Genomic DNA, 23,338 nt, shown 5'->3' with positions numbered 1-23,338 from the left:
AACAAATGTTTCGAGAAATTTATATTAACCAACAAATAGTAGAAATATTAATATTGAAAGTATTGTTTTAAGATGTATAAACTATTTTGAAAATATAATTTAACTATCCCGAAAGTATCTCAATTAAATATTATTTTAGGATGTTAATTAGTTGAAGCGAATATGTATAATTTACTTACTTTTTTAGAGAACCATCTTTACCTATTTAGGACCCAAACTCATAATAATCAAATATATCCACAAACATAAAACTGGCATCTTTATCTTAATTCCCTAGATATTCGGGAAATCAGCCATCGACGAACCAGAGTTATATATTTAGTCAATTGCTGGTATACTAAGTGATTAGGAAGGTTATATAATAACCTTCCATCCCAATTCAAATCTCAGTCACATTCACATAACTATGTATGAAATATGTTGTAATATTTTACTATGTGCAGGCAGATGTGTTTTTATTGTGATTGCTTGCAGCGTTTCAACTTCCGTGCAGGATTGTTGTTTATGTACAGGTGGTATCCACTCGAAGAGTAAGCACAAATCTGAATTCTGAATTAATGGCACAGCCAAAAATTAATAGGTGCAGTTAGAGCCATCAAACATAACTACCATCCATTTTTTATTTACAGCACAGTGACACAGACAAGGATTACAAGTGCTACACTAAGGGATGAGATAACAGTTGCAGTAATGCATAAGGAGTTGTATTCTTGAACTTAAAGAGACAGGGACATGATTTCAGAGACAAAGAGGTCGAAATTGCTGTAGGAAGACCCTCCCTCCGCCACTGCTGCCCTCGTAGCCATCTTCAATTCCCTCACTCTTTTTCTCAATTCCCTGCCCCTTTCTCCCATAATTAGAAGTTTAACAATTCTTTCAACGTCGTCTATAGGGACCAGCCAGTTTTGTTCGGCTCTCTTTGGCGCCTCCAGCGCGATCTGGATCTCATCGACCACAAACTTAGAGTTGTAGTACTGATCTGCCAAGAGCGGCCACGAGATCATGGGAACGCCCATCGTCATCGTTTCCAGCACGGAGTTCCATCCACAGTGGGACAGAAAGCCGGCGATGGCAGGATGTGCCAGAATGCTCAACTGCTGTGCCCACCCGAGAACGATGAACCCCTGCTTCTCCTCCTCCACCATACGGCTTCTGAATCCCTGGGGAAGAAAATCGAGCGCCGACGAGAACGACTTGGATCCTGCATCAGACGGAATTCGCAGAACCCAGACGAACTTTACCCTGCTGGCCTCCAAACCCATGGCCAACTCCTCAGTCTGAGCGCTCGAAATGGAGTTCTCGCTGCCGAAAGAAATGTAAAGCACAGACTCCTCCTTCTGCCTGTCGAGCCAGTCCAAGCACTCCTCTGATTCCGTATTTACTCCCATTTCCACCAGCGGAGCGATTTTGGTGGGTGAGTTTCCGAAAGCCTCCGGAGGGAGGAGGGGGCCTATTGTTCGCACGATGCTGCTGCTGCTACGCTTCTGGAAATACTCCACGAAATCCGCCTCGAGATCATAGAAAGTATTGGCGATGAACCTCCAGCTCTGATCGTTGCCTTCTATCAAGCGGATATTGAATTGATGAATCGCGCTTTCGGTCGTCAACTCGGTTGCCTCCGGCAGCATCTGAAGCCCGGTGAGACGCACTTCCTTTGGAAGTCCCGGTACAATATATCGACCTGAAAGTGTGCGCCGAAGATTACGAGGCAGAACCTCGGACATACTCACTGAGACAGCATTTGCGTACATGCCGCCTGTGAGGAAGCACACTGTGGGTATATTAAACTCTTTGGCCACGGCAGAGGCCCAGCCCAGGAGCATATCAGCAATGAGGCAGCTGAGCGGAGGGCCGGTGGAGCCCAATCCGCCGCCCATAAATCGTTGTAGGAAGCGTTCGAAGGAGCTCTCCATGAGTTCGTTGGCTGCGAGTAAAGGAGGTAGCTCATGCCTCAGCCGGGTGCTGTTGCTATTGACTTTCCCTAGGACCAAGTCGTCTCTGGGTACCTCCATTTCCACCAACTGGATGTCCAGCCCCGTCTCCCGCGCGGCCTCCACCTTCTTTAGCAGTGAAGACTTGTGATGAAATGTGACGACGAAGGTGACCGTGAAGCCCCTGGTGGCGAGTTTCTTGGCGAGGTGCATGAAGGGAATCAGGTGGCCGTGACCCAGAGACGGCAGCATCATCACATGATGATGAGTAGCCCTCCTTCCATTTTCATTCTCCATGCTCCGGGCCGCCTTTACTTATGTGGCTCCTTTATCGACTCGACTGCAAATATGCACAGAAGCTATAGGATTGAGTATGGGGCAGATTGGCAAAAACACCCTGAGTTTAAAAGAAAAGTGTATCTTCTATATATGGAACATATAGTCTCCATAAGTCTGTGGTTTCAATTTTAGGTTATCTTCTGCAGCAAAGTGTAAGATCCTCCTCCATCAATTATGGCATCCACAATAAATCCAGTGCTTGCGTTGAGCAAGTGACCAAGAACAGTGACAGGTTTGTGTCAAAATTCGTTATCATTTCAATATTTTAAATTTAAGAAAATATTTCCTTACGTTGTACTTTTGATCTCTACCAAATGCTTTACTCACTTACTTTGTAAATTTAAATATTTTACATCCTTTACTTTTGATCTCGACCAAATCCTTATAATTTAAATATTTTACACTCTTTACTTTCGAATCCTACCAATGAGAAGCCACACACGCCTAAGGAATTTCCATAAAGTTACGTTATAATATTTTATAACTAGTAAGTAATTATTAAATGTGGTAAATATGAATAAATATTAATTTATAATCATGGTAATAGCTTCTTTGCAATGTAATATAGTCTTTGCTTTTACCGCTATTACGTTGATAGCCATTTTCTCTGCGGCGGGCTTTGGGTGAGAAAAAGTTGTTCACCCAACTCATAAGAGACGTATATTTTCGTTTTTTCGCAAATTAAACTTTGACACATGGGAGTGTGAAGTAATTTTGAGGATGACAATTTGAACAGTGATGTTGGACCCTTATACTTTTCTATCGCACTCGTACAATTATTGCTTTTACCGCTATTACGTTGATAGCCATTTTCTCTGCGGCGGGCTTTGGGTGAGAAAAAGTTGTTCACCCAACTCATAAGAGACGTATATTTTCGTTTTTTCGCCAATTAAAATTTGACACATGGGAGTGTGAAGTAATTTTGAGGATGACAATTTGAACAGTGATGTTGGACCCTTATACTTTTCTATCGCACTCGTACAATTATTGCTGTGGGTAGAGATTACAAAAAATGATTTGTATATTTATTATTTTAGTAAATTTTGCACAAAATTTTCACGTTATCTTTATACTTGTACAATAATTTTTGCAGAACTACTTTGGCACTCAATAACATCTTTTGATCAGTTATTGAAGCTATTTCTTAGTAGCTAGTTTTGCACAACCACCTTCATACAATTACTTTTGTATTTCCAAAAAATGTCCCTAAATAATAATTAAAAAAAATTTGATCAGTCATTGAAGCTACTTCTTAGTAGCTAGATTTGCACAACCACCTTCGTAGAACTACTTTCGTATTTCCAAATAACGTCCCTAAATAATAATTAAAAAAGACTTGATCCGTCATTGAAGCTACCTTTGCACAACCACCTTCGGACAACTACTTCCGTACTTCCAAAAAAGTCCCTAAATAATAATTAAAAAAGACTTGATCAATCATTGAAGCTACCTCTTAGTAGCTAGCTTTGCACAATCACCTTCGTGCAACTACTTCCGTACTTCCAAAAAAGTCCCTAAATAATAATTAAAAAAACAAAGCCTCCCCTGTCTATGCAAAAGACCTCGATTCTCCTCCATATATACTTTGTCGTCGGCAAAACCAACGTTCCGCACTTTTGACCTCAGTACTCACTATGCAAAAGACCTCAACTCTCCTACACATAGTATGTATTCCGCACAAGCAAACATAATAATATTAATTCAACAAAGGACCTCAACTTTCCCGCACATATTATGTACTCCGCACAAGCAAACATAATAATATTAATTGGACATTTGTTCAGCCCACCCTAGAGGCCTATGCAAACAACTTACAACAGAATGAATTCTCACATCATTGAAAAAAGCATTAATATAATAGTGTCTTGCAACTGCATCTAGTTTCGCACAACCACCTTCATACAAATACTTTCATAGTTGCCAAAAACGTTCCTAAATAATAATTAAAAAAGACAAATCCTTCTGCACTTTTTTTACACAATTTATTTTGCACCCCCATTTATGAAAAAGACGCACAACCACCTTCATACAACTACTTTCGTAGTTGCAAAAAATGTTCCTTAGTAATAATTAAAAAAGACAAATCCTTCCATACACACATTTGTTACATAGTTTATTTTGCACCCCCATCTATGAAAAAAACTATGGTTTTCATGCACATACTCATCCTCCGCATAGCAAATTATTTTTATGAATGTTGTAGGTGATAGCTCAATTGGTGATGGAAATATGAAAACTTCCAAAATTTAAAAATAACTTCCAAGATACAAAAATTTATAAGTTACTAGTTCTATGAGATACAAATATATATATATATGTATAATTTAAAAAAATATAACAAAATAATAATAAACAAATAAAAATAAATTACAATGATATACCTAATATAATTTTTGAAAAAAAAATTATAATTATTTTTAAGAAACATTTCTCAACTTTTTATCTTAATTATCATATAAATTATTTTAGATACGTGCCCATTTTTATTATTCATTTCATAATTTTTAATAATTATCTAAAAGCTCTCTTAAAAAATTTTGAATTTTCTAATTACGGAATTTCTTTATAATTTTAAATAAATGAATGTGACAATTTTCTTTGCAACTTTTTACCTTAATTATTATATAATTTATTTTAAATACGTGTCAATTTTTTTATTATTCATTTTTTAATTTTTAATAATTAAATTACAATTCGAAAAGCTCTCTTAATTTTTTTTGAATTTTCTAATTACTTAATTTCTTTATAATTTTAAATAAATGAATGTGACAATTTTCTTTGCTCCCCATCGAGAACTAAACCTTTTATATACCATCATGTATATTGAAAAGGTTTAATATTTTTAAAATACAAAATACTCAAGGAGCGAAAAAAAAAATTAATTAAGCTATTTTCATGCCAGTTCCCATCATTTCCTCGCTCAAAAGTTGGGCGTTCTCAACACCCTTGCTACTCATGCCCTAAGGATGTCGGATGAAAAGAGCTTTGAGAAAGAGAAATCCCATCTCTTTAATGTCTTTGTTGAGAATGGTTATAGCAGACACCTTGGTCAGATAGCTTTCCTTAAAGCTTCAAGAAATTCGGTGGTTAAAAAAGAACCTAAAGATCGAATACCAGGGGTCCATATTCCTCTTGTTCAAGGGACCACTAATAATATTGTGAAGATTCTTAGGAAACATAATATTCCCTCGACCTTTAGACCCCTTAACACCATTCGTAAATCCCTCCGCTCAGTGGAGGATCCTATCGACCCTATGGACATGAAGGATGTCTATATTATTCCTTGTTCCTGTGGAACCCCCTACATTGGTGAGACTGGTTGCTCTATTAATCAAAGGATTAATGAGCACATAGCTGACCTAAGACAAAGGAGAACTAGATCTTCCGCATTAGCAGAGAATGTGGAGAAACCAAACATCATGTCTGTATTGAGGAGGCCAATGTTATTGCTAGAGTTGCGCAATTCCATCATCCAACATTTAGGGAAGCCATTGAGATTGAAAGAAGACCTAGCAATCTCAATAGAGACGACAATTGGAAGATCAGTAGTTGCTGGATTCCTGCTCTCTCTTCTTAATCGTTTCTTCCCTTGCCCTCCCCCTATTCATAGTGTGTTTGAAATAATTTTTTCCCTTGTTACCCTTAGCCTGCTTTCTTGAGCCTTATTCCTTTGATCCTCTTAAAAATATCACCCTTATTTATCTATTTTTATATAGTCCTTTTCATAACTATCTAAATAGATTAAATTATCCAACATATGATATGTATACAACTTTACCAATAATATTCATATTAATGAGTTACCGTTCATTTAATAATAACACTATTATAAAAATGATACATTAAATCCATACTATCACTAATTTTTTTCCTAAAACTATTAATTACCCTAACCATTAATAATTAGAATAATACTATAACTAGAATATAATAATAACTAATATCATTATTTTTTGTTAATATTACTAATACTATACATTAAATACTAATATAGATATTACCTTTTCTTAACTAATCCAAATGATCTAGTATATATAATATAACAATAATTAATATTATATTAGTTATTAATAAATCTTTACTATTTACTAACAACCCTAGCTCTAGTAATACTTATTCCCATTAAATAATCTCAATATTAAATTTATACTAATTAGTTACCTACCATCATTAATCAGATTAATAATATAACATTAATTATTATTAGTTTAATTAACATCTAATCTTTTTGATTAATAACTATGGTTAACTAATTAATGAAATATTTTAAAATAATTCTTACATTTACAAATATCCCTAGATCTATTAATATTGGAATATTAATTTAACTAATAATATATTAATAGTTGAATTGAGGCTTCTGTGATCCATATCAAATTTATGAGAGATTTTTTGGCTTAAATCACATGATATCTCATTTGTCGACGCGTTACCAACCAATGTGGTTCATCGTCAGGACAAGTTGAAGAATCAAATCCAGCATTGCATGTTAAATAGTTCCAACAGAACCTCCAACGGCTATAATCCTAGACCAGGCAACGACTATAATGACTAACGGCTATATATATTCCGTCTAACTGTCCCCGAATGATAGCGGTTAGTCATTATAGCCATTGCCTGGTCTAGGATTATAGCTGTTAGAGGTTCTGCTGTGACTATTTAACATGCAATGCTTGATCTGATTCTTCAACTTGTCCTGACGATGAACCACACTGGTTGGTTTGGAACGCGTCCACAAATGAAATATCATGTGATTTAGGCCGAAAAATCTCTCATAAATATATTAATAATAATTATTATTCTAGTTAATATTAAATCCTTAAACACTAATCTATTATTGTTTTACTAATTAATTTATATTAAAGAGTTACCCTAGCCATTAATATAATATTAAGATTATTCTATTAATAATAATACAGGTTAATAATTTTATCACATTCCCTAGATTTTTGATTCATAATTGGTTAATTTTTTTTAGTTATGATAAAAATTAAATAAGATACTTTTTAACATAATAATATTATTTTAATTAAATAGTCAAATATAACCGTTTCTGGGTCAATTATAGCTGTTTGCCCGGTCCAGTCTAATATAGCCGTTTTTGAGTCAATCCTAGCCGTTGGAAAGTCTGATCTAGATATAGCCATGATCTGATTCTTCAACTTGTCCTGACGATGAACCACACTCGTTGGTTCGAAACGTGTAGACAAATATAATATCATGTGATTTACGCCGAAATATTTTTTCTCATAACTTGAGTAAAATTTATTATTATTTTTAAAAAATTATTAAATATATAAAAAAATTAGTAAAATTTATTATTTTTTAATTATTAAATATATAATTGTTTTTAAAGTGAAAATTTTATATTATATATAAAATTGAAAGAAATTGTTAAGTTTTATTAGAATAATTAGTTGAGGATGAGTTTCGTTAACAAGATGAATTATGATAAAATATTGAGGAAAGACACTTTAAAACACAGTTAACTTAAAGTTAGTATAACTAGCTTAAATACCCTTACATGGTAGTTTCTCAAACCATATATCAAACCTAAATAAACACAAATCACTTAACAAACAAAAAATAAAAACTGATTTTTTTAATTGCTTAAAAAATATAATTTTAAAACATTAAAATTTTAAATAAATAAAAATACAAAATATAAACATAAAATAATTTTTTTATTTAAAATTAAATGTTAAAAATATTTTATATCGAACTATTATTTTTATTTAAAATTAAACTTTAAAAATATTTTATATCCAACACTAAGTTATTAAAACCATTATTTCTAATTTTAATGTTAATTAAATTGAAATATTTAATTCAAATAATATTAATTTCAATTAAATTATCATATTTATTAAAACAATGTCAATATAAATTAAAATAAAACGTTGATTTATTTTAAAACCTTAATAATGAGCTTTTAATTTATATAATTAATTCTTCTTAATTTATATTTATATATATATATATATATATATATATATAATTTAAACAAAGAGAAATCAAAAGAATAAGAGCGGGCTATGGAACGAGAAATAAAAAGAAAAAGAGGTTTATATATATATATATATATATAGTGAGAATGGGGCCTCTGACTAGAGGGATATGAATTCAGGACGGGTAAGGGTCACGAAAGTTGGTTAATTATAGTTACCATGGTTGACTATGGTAAACTTTGGTTGACCATTGTTAACTATGGGTAACCATAGTCAACCATGATCAAATATGAACAACCATGATAAGCCATAGTCAATCATAATATATCATTATGAACAACCATGATGAGCTATAGTCAATCATAATATATCATAATCAGCTATAATTATATTTAGACAACCGTGGTCATCCATAGTCAACTATATGTTGACCATACTAAACCCTCCTCAACCATATCTTGAACATATTTAGCCATATTTAACCATGGCATACTAATCCTCTCGACACATGTCAATTGTCAACTAGCACTACCACATTGAAATATGCAATTCAACATAATTTTCCACTTTCCATACATTTCTCTCAGCATCATTAAAATGTAGAAAATAATACCTACTAAAATATTTCAACCATCAACTATTTTAATAATGTAATTGTGATAATTCCTAATTAAAAAATTATTATATAACACAACATATAAAAATATTCCAACTTCATTATATCATAAACATTTGTCAACGTTCATAAATTATGATTTGCGCATACACATATATATATATATTCGCCAGGTCTAATCACCATGAATGAATTGTCATGATGGACATCGTCACTTGCATTGAGAGTGTGATAACATCACAGTTTGGAGCGCATTATAAAAGGGATCGATTTGTCTAGAATTTTGTTCAAATTTTTTAAATAAAGTGCTATATTATTTTGTTACGTGTGTTGTTGAAATCAGATGGGAGGCTCCGCATTGAAAATAGTATATTCTTTTGTTAAGTGTTATTGTAATTCAATAGATGGTTCCACATTGATAATAAGATAGGCCTAGGTGTCCCCCGATGGGATGCCTGTAGGTAGCCGACTATCGCCGATGTCAATTTCTCCAAACAAATGGAGATGTCAAATATTTACGGCAGGGGACATAATAATGGACATGCACAAATATGGATGGCCACTAAGGTGGCAGTCCTAGAGACGGCACGGGACATAATAATGGACATGCATGCAGAAATATGGATGGCCACTAAGGTGGCAGTCGTAGAGATGGGAGCACAAAACAACACTTGGCGGAATCGACCGTATGCGTGGTAGGACAATGGGTTGCATGAATATATGGCGATTCCTATTTCCGCCACAGTTTTTTAATTAATGCCCCTGACATGGGGGCGCGATAGGGAAATATAACGCGAGACTGTTTTTTTTTCTCCTTCAGTTTTTTTTCTCGCGTTATATTTCCCTATCGCGCCCCCATGTCAGGGGGCATTAATTAAAAAACTGTGGCGGAAATAGGAATCGCCATGAATACAGTATCCTCTGCCCCTCGATGCATCTTAAATGACGATGACATTGTCTATTACTTGGTGTGTGTGGTATGAAGTCGACACACTCTTCTTGCACCGTCAGCGTGAAGATGGGTTGTCTAGCTTTGGGAGGATTGGATGGCCCAATGAAGGGAAGATCATTAATGAGCAAATCATGCCTCATGGGATCTAAGCAAAACTTTGTGACTCCAAAATCTACATTTTTTCTAAATCTCGATTGGTATGTGATCGCCCTCACATGAGAATTGCCTTACGTATGCATGGTTGGGAGTTCAGGGTGGTGAAGAGTTATGGTACACAACGTGTCCTGTACTCTCGCAATGATAAATTTATAAGTAGTTCACGGAAGGGCATACCTCTTCATCTGGCTGTGCAACATCAGGGAGGTACATAGCTATTATGGCCCCATGACTCCGTGCGTCGTGTTGCTAGGGGGTTCTTCAGGACCCTCTTCTTCCAAGCATATGAGGCTATTTGGTTGGGAGTCTATAGTAAAGTTTTTTGATGCGACACCTCTCGAGGTCCACAGGGAAATTCTTTAGCTTGAGGCCAAAGAATTTGGAGACAGAGATTATTTCTCAGACTTTGATATAGGAGGCAACAACCTCAAATGAATCTAAGATTCGAGAAATTTCCGTCGGAGAAGGATCCACTTTCTTCACTATATCACTCATCATCGTCAGCTAGAGACCGTACTTAGTATGGTCATAAGAGATAACCAGGTGGAAAACTACAAGTTTTTGTAGGCCAGGAAGACATCAATCATATTCTCTAAGATCTCAAATATCACCTCGATGACATTGTTGCTTGTCTATCTAGCAATGAGCACTATATAGTTTCTAATTCAGACAATTGATTCAAATGAGAACCAGGAAGGACCATGAGTCATCAATGCACCAATTCACACCTCCCCGCAAGCTAACTCAATTGCTTCTTCTCCAGTTATCATTTTGGATTGAGGAGTCCAACTACTTGTTTTGCTAAGCTGGACCACTGGAAGGAACACTTGGTTTTGTTTTTGTCATTTTGTATCTATCTCTCATGTTTACTGGCCCGAAGGCTTCTCATCTACAATTATTTTCTACAATTTTTGTAGTGTTTGTTTTGAAGATTTTGTCCTTAGACTAGCTAAATGTAGAAGCCAATTTTATGTGCCTCACAACTTGTGAGAGTACTAGTATTTGAAGAGTGTAAATCCACAATTTTCACATGGCTCTTAAAGAATAAGATCTTTAGATGTAAATTTTGTAAAATAGTATACCTCTCGTTATAATAGTAATCCAATATAAAGTCTTAAAAAAAAAAACTTCAATGTTATGTTTTTTTCCAATTTTTATAATTGAAGATTATACTAAATTAATCAAATATCACCAGCGATTTTGTAATCAAAAGAATAATACATGATAGTTTTCTAAAATGATCCGAAAATGGATAGAACTCATCTAAGTTCAATGTGGAAACTATATTCAGAAACCATTTTTCAATCGAATCGAAGGCATGGGTGCTTTGGAAAATTACAAAGTCGATATTGACAATATCTTTAATGAAAGATTTTATGTAATAAGATTCCTCCGCGAATAGATATGTATTCCATCCAAAACTTAATTTAATAAGATTTGTGATTAACCCCTAATTCATTCCTATCGACGTTCATTCATTTCCCTATTGAATTTGCGGGTATATGATATTTAAAATTATGAAATGTTAGATTTTTGTTTTGATTTATAATGTATTGTTATAATTATTATAAAGTGACACGTTTTTCTTTGGATTTAATTATGAAATATTAGACTTTTGTTGGGCTTTAACGTGTTGTTATAATCATGAAGTCACAGGTTTTTCTTCGGATTTATGTTGTTATAATTATGAAGTCATAGGTTTTTCTTCGGATTTATCATTTTCAATATTTTAAGTTAAAGCGAAAAACTCTTTACCTTTCACGTGGGAGGGTGACTACTTCTCCAAAAAAATCTCTTTAATATTTATTATTATTATTAAAAATATCATATTTATATAATTAATATAAAATAATAATAATAATTAAAAATATTATATTCATATAATTAATATAAAATATATAAAAATTATTTTTTTCATATTATTTTTTTTTTTTAAATTTGTCTACTATTATTATACAAAAAAGTTTACAATAAGGCAGGCCTCAAAAATCTCTCCATACTGACTATGGATTTAGCAGTGCTCTTACATTGGAGGGCAAAACTTCCCTTTGAATCTGACTTGACCCACAAATAACCATGAACAGACCGACAAACTATTGGTAGTTGACTAAGCCCATCTATACCAAAAACTACCCAGAAAGTAATACAAACAGAGGTAGAACCTTGCTGAGTCCAAGCATGGACTGAATTGGAGACAGACTTTAACCTGAACATCACTAAGCCATACAATAACTTTATCAAAAACCAGCAGCCAGGAACGGGTAATCCTGAAGCACCAGAGAAGTGCATTCCTGTTGGAGTTGTGCATCCACTGAATCATTGAGAGTACCTGAGAAAGGAGGGAGCTGCAGGTCAACCCCTTGGTTGGCCAATCGATCTGCTACCTTGTTGGCTGTGCGCCTGACATGCTTGAAAATAATGCTATGGGGGCGCCTTAGCCTTTCCTCCAAAGTTTCGAGCCTACTAAGCAACCTCCAACTGGACGCTATTTTAGCTGCTGAGGTGCCTGCTTGAATTCTTGTAGCTGCATTGATGAGGATAAGGGAGTCTCCCTCTACTTCTAGCGGGTAGAAATTGTGTTGATCGGCAATGCATATCCCTCTCCACAAGCCTTCCAATTCCGCAACATTGTTGGTGTCTTTGCCAATCGAACCATAGTAGATATGCTCAGCTACTCCTCTGTCATTTCTGAAAACTCCTCCATACCCTGCCGGCCCAGGATTTCCTTTAGCTGCTCCATCAAAGTTCAATTTGAAAGAGGAAGCGGCAGGAGGGGACCATTGTATGGGGGAGACAGATTTAGCAGGGGGACGGGATTTGATGTTAGGCAAGCAGGATAAGTTAAGATTCCAGGAGTTCAGGATGAGCTGCTCTTGAGGAGAGTCCGGCCAGTCAGTTTCTAGCCAAGATCGAAGCGCCAGAGTTTCTTGGAGATTTTGCTTTAAGAGGAGCCAGAGTATTTCTATAGGCCGTCTACTATTGTTGAAGACTCTGTTGTTCCGTTCCTTCCATAAAATCTAGTAAAGAAAACCTGGAATGAGGTTCCATAGAGAATTTAGGATGGGGCTATGATAAGGGTGCTTGGGTCAGGTTCTTAGAGTGTTTGCTATGTCCCCCTGCCGAACTCCTACTCTTTTATTACATTGATCAACTTTCTCCCATAGCTGAATTGCAAGAGGACAGGTCTCCATGAGATGCAGGATGGTTTCCGAGTGAAGAGTGCAGTTGGGACATCTTGAGGGTCCGATGAAGCCCCTTTTTTGTAGATTGTCCCACGTTAGGATGCGCCTCTTACTTAAAAGCCATAGAAAGGTTGATACCTTGGGCCAGAGTCTGGACTGCCAAATACGATCCCAGAGCTGATCCGTAGCTGTGTTGCAATTAGAATAGCGTAATCTATATGCTTCCTTGGTGGTGAACATACCTTTTGTAGTGTATCCCCACCTCAGTTTGTCCTGCTGAATCGAATACTTGATTTTTCTATGACTTAACTCCTGTTCTATTTCTGTATAGGTTTCTCCGTGCCAATCGAGCTGCCAGGAGCTGGCGGGTTTCCATTGTTGGAAATCTTGAAGCGGGTGCTGCTGCCAGAATTGAGAGACATGAGTGAGGTTGGCTTGCTGCATAGAATTCTGCCAGATAGGTTTATGGAAGATCGAGGCGAGTTTTGGTAACTGCTGCCATGAATCCTCCCAAAACCGTGCAGAGTTTCCCGAATGAATTTCCCAGAAGCTATTCTCTTGTATGAAGGCGCTATGAATTTTGGCAGCATTCCAAATCATGGAGCCTGAGATGTTAGGACTGATTCTAATGAGTTCGTCCCAATGAATTCCTGGCGCATATTTGGCTTGCCACAGCTTCGCCCAGGGAATATGTGGCTTCACTAACCAATTCCACCATATCCTGGCTCCCATAGTGTTATTGCTTTGGAGAGGATCCCGTAGTCCTAGTCCACCATTGGATTTCGACTGGCATACCTCTTTCCAATTGACAAGGGCCCATTTCCTGTTGAGCCCCGTGGAGCCCCATAGAAAACTCCTTTGAAGGTTGCGGATCGCCTTAAAAACCCATTTGGGAGCTGCCAGTATAGAGAAGAGATACAGAGGCATAGCTTGAAGGACGGACTTGATCAAAATGAATCTACCTGCTATGTTGAGCGATCGAAATGTCCATGAGGAAAGTCTGGCTTCCAATTTGTCCAGCAGCATTCGCCAAGAAGCATGCTTAAGGGCGGAGACCATAAGAGGAGCTCCCAAGTATTTGGAGGGAAGCGCTGCAATGGAGAATCCTAGAATACGGGCAATGTTTTTTTGAGTGGAGACAGGGGTGTTGAAGAAGAAAAGCTGGGATTTGGTGGCATTGATCGAGGTTCCGGAGGCTTCTGAGAAAAGAGAGAGCAGGGCTTTAAAGGCTTTGGCTTCTAGGGAAGAAGGATGACCAAAGAGCATCGTATCGTCAACAAACTGTTGATGGGATAGGGGATGGAGACCATGGAGCGCAATACCTTTTATAGCTTGAGTAGAAATAGCTTGATGAAGGAGGCGGCTGAGACCTTCTGCCATGAGGACAAATAGGAAGGGGGATAGGGGATCCCCTTGACGAATGCCTCTAGAGGGGCGGAAAGGTACAGATGGAGAGCCATTGAGGAGGACCGAGAAGCAGGGTGAGGTAATAAGATTCATTATCCATCGGGTCCAGGTGGCATTAAAGCCGAAGGCCAACAGCATTTGATGAATATATTCCCAACTGAGCTTATCGAATGCTTTGGAGAGATCAAGCTTCAGAATCATACCTGGTTTTTTTAGAATTTTTAAAGAGTGGATCACCTCGTTTGATAGAATAATGCCATCCATTATCTGACGCCCTTCTACATATCCAGTCTGTTCCGGAAGGATGAGAAGAGGGAGAAGAGGTTTGAGCCTATTTGCCACTACTTTGGATATGAGTTTGTAGATAACATTACAGAGAGCAATCGGCCGGTATTTGTCTGGCGTATTTGATTCCTCCCCTTTGGGAACTAGAGCAATGAAAGTAGAATTGAGGGAAGGGAGGATCCAGTGCATGGATCTTGATTCTTCCACTAATTCCCAGACTTCTGTGCTGATCAACTCCCAGAATTCATGAAAGAAATTGGAGGTGAAGCCATCAGGACCTGGAGCCTTGCCATCCTTTAGCTGAGCCATTGCCTCTTCTACTTCCTGCATAGAGACTTGTTGTAATAGATTTTGATTATGATCTTCTGTGATTATTTTGCGTATGTGTTGCGTGATAGATCGTATGGCTGTTGATCTACTTCCTGTTTGTTCTTTGAGCGCTTCCTGGAAGTACTCTTTGAATTCCTTTTCAATGTCTTCATGCCTTTCTAGTCTCTCCCCTTGACTGTTATTGATGAAGGCTATATTGTTGTGCATTCGTCGTTGTATGGTGGATCGATGAAAAATTTTTGTGTTCTTTTCCCCTTCTTTAAGCCACCTGATTCTGGATTTTTGGCACCAAAGGATTTCCTCTTGTAGTCTTCGAGCTTCTATTTCTGTCCAGAGGGTTTGCTCCTTATTTGCCAGTTCCTCTGTTCTTCCCTCTAGGATAATGGTTTGCTGTAGAGAACACATATTCTGCTCCAATGTTTTCCTGGTTTCCAGAATGTTGCCAAATTGGGTTTTATTCCAGACTTTGAGCACTTGCTTGAGATTTTTTAGTTTCTGTTGAAATTGGAACATCTTTGCACCTGCCGGGGGAGTAAAGGATTTCCACGCAGCTCGGACCATTTCTTTGAAGTTAGGATGTGTGAACCAAAAGGCCTCAAAGCGAAATGGACGATTGCAATGTTTACCTGGACGTGTCCATTGAAGCATAATGGGCCAGTGATCAGATCCACCCTGAGGCAGGATGGAGGCATGAAAATCCCCTCCCAAATGTATAGCATTGTCTGAAATGAGAAAACGATCTAACCTGGAGGCAATATTTTGAATTCCCCTGCGTTTGTTTGTCCAGGTGTACGTGCCATTTGAAGTCTGAATGTCCATGAGCTGATTGCTTTGAATGAATTCTTTGAATCCTGTGCTGTCCTCTTCTAACTTCGAGCGTCCTCCCTTTTTTTCCTCTAGATTCGTGATAATGTTGAAATCCCCCCCGCTGATCCATAGAGGGTACTGTCTGTTAGAGTTAAGAGCTGTAAGTGCATCCAGCACTTCTAATTTATGATGTAAGTCTTGCGGGAAGTAGGTATTAGTGAGAAGACCGTGCAGATCCGTCCCAATGAGATGAAATGAAGCTTGAATGAAACAATGAGTGGCATGAAAATCTTGAAGCGTAAGGATCTGCGGATTCCAAGCTATAGCTAGTCCACCGGAGGCCCCTACCGCATCCACTGAGACTGAGCGACTGCCTGTCCATGCTTTGTTGAGGATCCTTTCGAGGGCAACACTATTACTTTTTGTTTCTTGTAGAAAAACTAGGGAAGGCTTCTCTAGCTGAATCATGTTTTTTAACATTCTGTGTTTTGAGGGGCTGTTGAGCCCACGCATATTCCAGGAGATGAGCTTCATGAGGAACAGTGGGGTTGGGGCTTGTAGAACTTCGTCAACTTTGGAAATCTCCCTGATTCCATTAAGATTTCTCCTAAAATGATGGTCCTTTGCAGATCAGTTTTGCGCCCTCTTTTTTTTGTTTCTTTTAGGATTTTCTTTCCATCCCAGGGACTTCCTGCTTGTATACCTAGACATTTATTATGTTGAGCTTTGGTGAGAACACCTTCCAATCGATCTATTTCCCATGGAGGTATTGAGTTGTACTCTTTCTGCTTGCATGCTGTTTCGAGTTTGAGTATATCCAGTCCTTCCAGACTCACAGTCTCTGGGTCTTCCTCCATTGTTGTGGGGATGTTCTGGCATTCCTCTGGGATATCATCTTGTAAACTGAGTGCTAAAGCTGCATCAAGTTCCATCGCTGAAGGTTGCATTTCATCTTCTAAAGCTGGCTTTTTCGATTCTGAGGAGAATAGAAGGCTGGAGGGCTTAGAGGAAGATGGGGGCGGGTTAGATTTGAGACTCTGGGAGGGAGATGGGCGCGATGGGGAAGCCTGAGAGTCATTATGTTGCTTTTCTGAAGGATCTTGAGGGGTAAGAATTTGGAATCTGTTCTGGGTTTCAGCTTTTTTGGGGCTGGAGGGTGCAACATGATGTTTTTTAGCATGCCTACGGCGATTGGGCACCTTGGTAAAGCCTTCAGAGTCTTTGCTGGCCTCATTAGCAGGAGATTTGATCTGAGTGTTCAGAGGACAATCCCGAAAAAGATGGCCATGTTCATGGCATTTGCGGCATCGAAAAGGAATATGCTCATAGTCTAATGGTTGAATCCATTCAAAATCATCATGGAAAAGACTTACCGAGTCTGCAAGGGCTTTAGTAAGATGCATCTGGACGCAGATCCTGGCGTAGGAAGTATATCTTCGATTTTTGGTTTCCTCTGCTACTTTGATGAAAACCCCGATGCTATTGCCAATGTCCTTTAATGTTTCTTCTTTCCAGTATTCTGCAGGTAAAGAATACATGCGTATCCACACTGGAGCATGACTGAGATCTTCTGTATCTGGATTGAACCTGGGTTTCCAGTCACGAAGGAAAAGACCCGAGGAATTGAAGAAATACGGACCACCCTCAAATATGCGGGATTTGTCCTCCAGGCAGGAGAATATTGCAGTGAAGAAGCCTTTGGGGCCAAGTAGCAAGGTGACTTGTCCTTTGGGCTTCCATTTTGAGGCTATCCACCCCTGTAGGGCTTTTTCGGTTGGCCAAAAGCCAAGAAATTTTCCAATGAGAGCGTGATCCTTCATGTATTGTATTTCGCCGTTGATTCTATGGCTGGGGAGCTCAACTTTGATTCGTTTCGTTGTTTTTGGAATGCAGGTAGCCGAAGTCGCCTTTGGTTGTGACGCCGGTTGTTCTGGATTCGCCCCCTGTTCGTTTTCTTCCTTTTCACGTGCTAGTTTATGCTCAACTGCTATGTCAGTCTGAACTGAGCCCTGTTCTTGTCCTGAAAAGTCGCCTGGAGGGAACAACGATGCAGAGGATTTGAAGATGTCAGACGAGAGGTTATCTGGAGGAGGGGGGAAAGGTCCTGCCCCTCCCACAGGGGAAGCCATGACGTATTGTTTACCAGGAGCGCGAGGGATGGATCGCCGGCGGCTCAGAAAAGGGATGCGATCGGGTTGGTGCAGAATGCGCAGATCTGAACATTTGCTCAGAGACCAGAGCCTAGGGTTTCCAGATTCAAGTACGTTCATTATTTTCATATTATTAATATAAAATAAAATAAAAATTATAAAAGTATATTTTATAATAATTTATATGAAATATTGTTAACATTTCAGTGGTGAAATCATTTTGGTTTGGGAGATCTCAACAACATGTGATTCAGTTTTGGCTGATCTCAACCATATGTGATTCATTTTTTTATGATTTTTTTATTTATTTAACTTTTATATTTTGTGTGGTGTTATCTTCTTGGCCATAAGGCACCTCCATTCGTCTCAGCTCCTCAAGCACTTTAATAATCTGATGGACAAACGATATACTCACAACAATTATCTACTCTTAACTTACCCATGTCCTTGGACCCTCGCTTGACGGAGTGAAACTCATACCTACTCTACTACTAGGTTAAAATGGGAGAGTAAAGATTATTGCACATACTAACAAATGTTTCGAGAAATTTATATTAACCAATGATTTGAGAAATTTATATTAACCAACAAATAGTACAAATATTAATATAGAAAGTATTGTTTTAAGATGTATAAACTATTTTGAAAATATAATTTAACTATTCCGTGGTTTGTGTTTAATAATAAGAATCTGACATGGGACAATTTGATGAAAAGAAGCTGGCACGGCCCAAGCAGGTGTTCCATGTGTGAATAAGACGAGTCAAATCTCCACATGTTCTTTCAATGCAAATCCTCTCAGCAAATCTGGAACGATCTGGCCATTCTTTTTGGTTTTCCTCATGTTGTTTTTGTTTCTATCCATGCAGCTTTCGAATGGTGGTGCAGGCAAAGGGAGCCACGGCGTATTCTCATTATTATTGTGTTATGGTGCACATGGAAGTGGAGGAATTATAAAATTTTGAGAGACTTAAAGGAACCCTATAGTTCCATTTTGCATCACATTATTGCAATCTATGATTCAGTTCCAAAAAAAGCAGCCCAAAAAGAAGGGGTTTGCTATATGAATCTAGCTTTTGGTCTATGGAAGTAATGGAGGAAGAGAAGTCCTGTTCGATTCTGGAATTTGTTACTCTGGTTATTAATTTTGGTGCCTTTTAGCTATTTTCCTGAACTTGATGTATATGTATTGCAATATGGATGTCCTGTATACACAGTCCTTTTTGTTTCATGCTGATGTATTTGTCTTTCTGTACATGGTGCCTTTTCGGACTTCTGACATTTGCTTTTCCTCGAGATGTCTCGAATCGTGGCTGTCATATGCCACCCTTTTGTATCTTATGATGTTTTTTATATTGTCTCAAATATAATCTATGATGCTTTTTTCTCTGAACAAAAAATAATTTAACTATTCCGAAAATATCTCAATTAAATATTATTTTAGGATGTTAATTAGTTGAAGCGAATATGTAGAATTTACTTTTTTTAGGGAACCATCTTTACCTATTTAGGACGCAAACTCAGAATAATCAAATATATCCACAAACATAAAACTGGCATCTTTATGTTAATTCCCTATATATTCGGGAAATCAGCCAATCGACGAACCAGAGTTATATATTTAGTCAATTGCTGGTATACTAAGTGATTAGGAACGTTATATAATAACCTTCCATCCCAATTCAAATCTCAGTCACATTCACATAACTATGTATGAAATATGTTGTAATATTTTACTATGTTCAGGCAGATGTGTTTTTGTTGTAATTGCTTGCAGCGTTTCAACTCCCGTGCAGGATTGTTGTTTATCTACAGGTCCACTCAAAGAGTAAGCACAAATCTGAATTCTGAATTAATGGCACAGCCAAAAATTACAACTGCTTTACTAATGGATGAGTTAATAGGTGCAGATACAGCCATCAAACATAACTACCATCCATTTTTTATTTACAGCACAGTGACACAGACAAGGATTACAAGTGCTACACTAAGGGATGAGATGACAGTTGCAGTAATGCATAAGGAGTTGTATTCTTGAACTTACAGAGACAGGGACATGATTTCAGAGACATGATTTCAGAGACAAAGAGGTCGAAATTGCTGTAGGAAGACCCTCCCTCCGCCACTGCTGCCCTCGCAGCCATCTTCAATTCCCTCACTCTTTTTCTCAATTCCCTGCCCCTTTCTCCCATAATTAGAAGTTTAACAATTCTTTCAACGTCGTCTCTAGGGACCAGCCAGTTTTGTTCGGCTTTCTTTGGCGCCTCCAGCGCGATCTGGATCTCATCGACCACAAACTTAGAGTTGTAGTACTGATCTGCCAAGAGCGGCCACGAGATCATGGGAACGGCCATCGTCATCGTTTCCAGCACGGAGTTCCATCCACAGTGGGACAGAAAGCCGGCGATGCCAGGATGTGCCAGAATGCTCAACTGCTGTGCCCACCCGAGAACGATGAACCCTTGCTTCTCCTCCTCCACCATACGACTTCTGAATCCCTGGGGAAGAAAATCGAGCGCCGACGAGAACGACTTGGATCCTGCATCAGACGGTATTCGCAGAACCCAGACGAACTTTACCCTGCTGGCCTCCAAACCCATGGCCAACTCCTCAGTCTGAGCGCTCGAAATGGAGTTCTCGCTGCCGAAAGAAATGTAAAGCACAGACTCCTCCTTCTGCCTGTCGAGCCAGTCCAAGCACTCTTCTGATTCGGTATTTACTCCCATTTCCACCAGCGGAGCGATTTTGGTGGGTGAGTTTCCGAAAGCCTCCGGAGGGAGGAGGGGGCCTATTGTTCGCACGATGCTGCTGCTGCCACGCTTCTGGAAATACTCCACGAAATCCGCCTCGAGATCATAGAAAGTATTGGCGATGAACCTCCAGCTCTGATCGTTGCCTTCTATCAAGCGGATATTGAATTGATGAATCGCGCTTTCGGTCGTCAACTCGGTTGCCTCCGGCAGCATCTGAAGCCCGGTGAGACGCACTTCCTTTGGAAGTCCTGGTACAATATATCGACCTGAAATTGTGCGCCGAAGATTACGAGGCAGAACCTCGGACATACTCACTGAGACAGCATTTGCGTACATGCCGCCTGTGAGGAAGCACACTGTGGGTATATTAAATTCTTTGGCCACGGCAGAGGCCCAGCCCAGGAGCATATCAGCAATGAGGCAGCTGAGCGGAGGGCCGGTGGAGCCCAATCCGCCGCCCATAAATCGTTGTAGGAAGCGTTCGAAGGAGCTCTCCATGAGTTCGTTGGCTGCGAGTAAAGGAGGTAGCTCATGCCTCAGCCGGGTGCTGTTGCTATTGACTTTCCCTAGGACCAAGTCGTCTCTGGGTACCTCCATTTCCACCAACTGGATGTCCAGCCCCGTCTCCCGCGCGGCCTCCACCTTCTTTAGCAGTGAAGACTTGTGATGAAATGTGACGACGAAGGTGACCGTGAAGCCCCTGGTGGCGAGTTTCTTGGCGAGGTGCATGAAGGGAATCAGGTGGCCGTGACCCAGAGACGGCAGCATCATCACATGATGATGAGTAGCCCTCTTCCATTTTCATTCTCCATGCTCCTTTATCGACTCGACTGCAAATATGCACAGAAGCTATAGGATTGAGTATGGGGCAGATTGGCAAAAACACCCTGAGTTTAAAAGAAAAGTGTATCTTCTATATATGGAACATATAGTCTCCATAAGTCTGTGGTTTCAATTTTAGGTTATCTTCTGCAGCAAAGTGTAAGATCCTCCTCCATCAATTATGGCATCCACAATAAATCCAGTGCTTGCGTTGAGCAAGTGACCAAGAACAGTGACAGGTTTGTGTCAAAATTCGTTATCATTTCAATATTTTAAATTTAAGAAAATATTTCCTTAACGTTGTACTTTTGATCTCTACCAAATGCTTTACTCACCTTACTTTGTAAATTTAAATATTTTACATCCTTTACTTTTGATCTCGACCAAATCCTTATAATTTAAATATTTTACGCTCTTTACTTTCGAATCCTACCAATGAGAAGCCACACACGCCTAAGGAATTTCCATAAAGTTACGTTATAATATTTTATAACTAGTAAGTAATTATTAAATGTGGTAAAGATGAATAAATATTAATTTATAATCATGGTAATAGCTTCTTTGCAAATGTAATATAGTCTTTGCTTTTACCGTTATTACGTTGATATCCATTTTCTGTGCACGCTTTGGGTGAGAAAAAATTGTTCACCCAACTAATAAGAGACGTATATCTTCGTTTTTCCACAAACTAAAATTTGACACATGGGAGTGTGAAGTATTTTTGAGGATGACAATTTGAACAGTGATGTTGGACCCTCATACTTTTCTATCGCATTGGTACAATTATTGCTGTTGGTAGAGATTACAGAAAGGATTTGTATATTTATTATTTTAGTAAATTTTGCAGAAAATTTTCACATTATCTTTTACACTTGTACAATAATCTTCGCACAACTACTTCGGCGCTCAATAACATTTTTTAATCAGTGATTGAAGCTACTTTTTAGTAGCTAGCTTTGCACAACCACCTTCGTACAACTACTTCCATACTTCCAAAAAGCTAGCTTTGCACAACCACCTTCGTACAACTACTTCCATACTTCCAAAAAACGCCCCTAAATAATAATTAAAAAAGACTTGATCAGTCATTGAAGCTACCTTTTAGTAGCTAGCTTTGCACAACCATCTTCATACAACTACTTCCGTACTTCCAAATAATGTTCCTGAATAATAATTAAAAAAGACTTGATCAGTCATTGAAGCTACCTCTTAGTAGCTAGCTTTGCACAACCACCTTCCTACAACTACTTCCGTATTTCCAAAAAACGTCCCTAAATAATAATTAAAAAAGACTTGATCAATCATTGAACCTACATCTTAGTAGCTAGCTTTGCTCAACCATCTTTGTGCAACTACTTCCATACTTCCAAAAAAACGTCCCTAAATAATAATTAAAAAGACAAAGCCTCCCTTGTCTATGCAAAAGACCTCGATTCTCCTCCATATATACTCTGTCTTCCGCACAACCAACCTTCCGCACTTTTGACCTCAGTATAATATTAATTCAATTTCCTAAATAATAATTAAAAAGGACAAATCGTTCCGCACTTTTTTTACACAGTTTATTTTGCACCCCCATTTATGAAAAAGACGCACAACCACCTTCATACAACTACTTTCATAGTTGCAAAAAATGTTCCTTAATAATAATTAAAAAAGA

General features: G+C 38.1%; 2 protein-coding genes across 2 annotated transcripts; both read right to left on the bottom strand.

Moving 5' to 3' along the window:
• Positions 1-602: 602 nt before the first annotated feature.
• On the bottom strand, positions 603-2,447 carry LOC149156152 (UDP-glycosyltransferase 73C3-like). Its single transcript, XM_089441844.1, has one exon. The coding sequence runs from the start codon at positions 2,226-2,228 to the stop codon at positions 717-719; it is 1,512 nt and encodes a 503-aa protein (XP_089297970.1). The 5' UTR covers positions 2,229-2,447; the 3' UTR covers positions 603-716.
• A 17,485-nt stretch (positions 2,448-19,932) lies between these two features.
• LOC149156151 (UDP-glycosyltransferase 73C3-like) lies at positions 19,933-21,896 on the bottom strand. Its single transcript, XM_089441842.1, has one exon. It carries the CDS (start codon positions 21,625-21,627, stop codon positions 20,086-20,088), a length of 1,542 nt encoding a protein of 513 aa, XP_089297968.1. The 5' UTR covers positions 21,628-21,896; the 3' UTR covers positions 19,933-20,085.
• Positions 21,897-23,338: the final 1,442 nt, after the last annotated feature.

The sequence above is a fragment of the Pinus tabuliformis genome, chromosome 9 (assembly GCF_031772625.1).
Source record: "Pinus tabuliformis cultivar Carrire ecotype Pingquan chromosome 9, CPIR1, whole genome shotgun sequence".
NCBI classification, from domain to species: Eukaryota; Viridiplantae; Streptophyta; class Pinopsida; order Pinales; family Pinaceae; genus Pinus; species Pinus tabuliformis.
The sequence above is the reverse complement of the archived record's forward strand: the minus strand, read 5'-3'. Positions and strand labels throughout refer to the sequence as shown.

What these genes read in the sequence shown, in the direction of transcription:
- LOC149156152 (XM_089441844.1), bottom strand. Translation starts at nt 2,228, where the DNA reads ATGGAGAATGAAAATGGAAGGAGGGCTACTCATCATCATGTGATGATG.
- LOC149156151 (XM_089441842.1), bottom strand. Translation starts at nt 21,627, where the DNA reads ATGATGCTGCCGTCTCTGGGTCACGGCCACCTGATTCCCTTCATGCAC.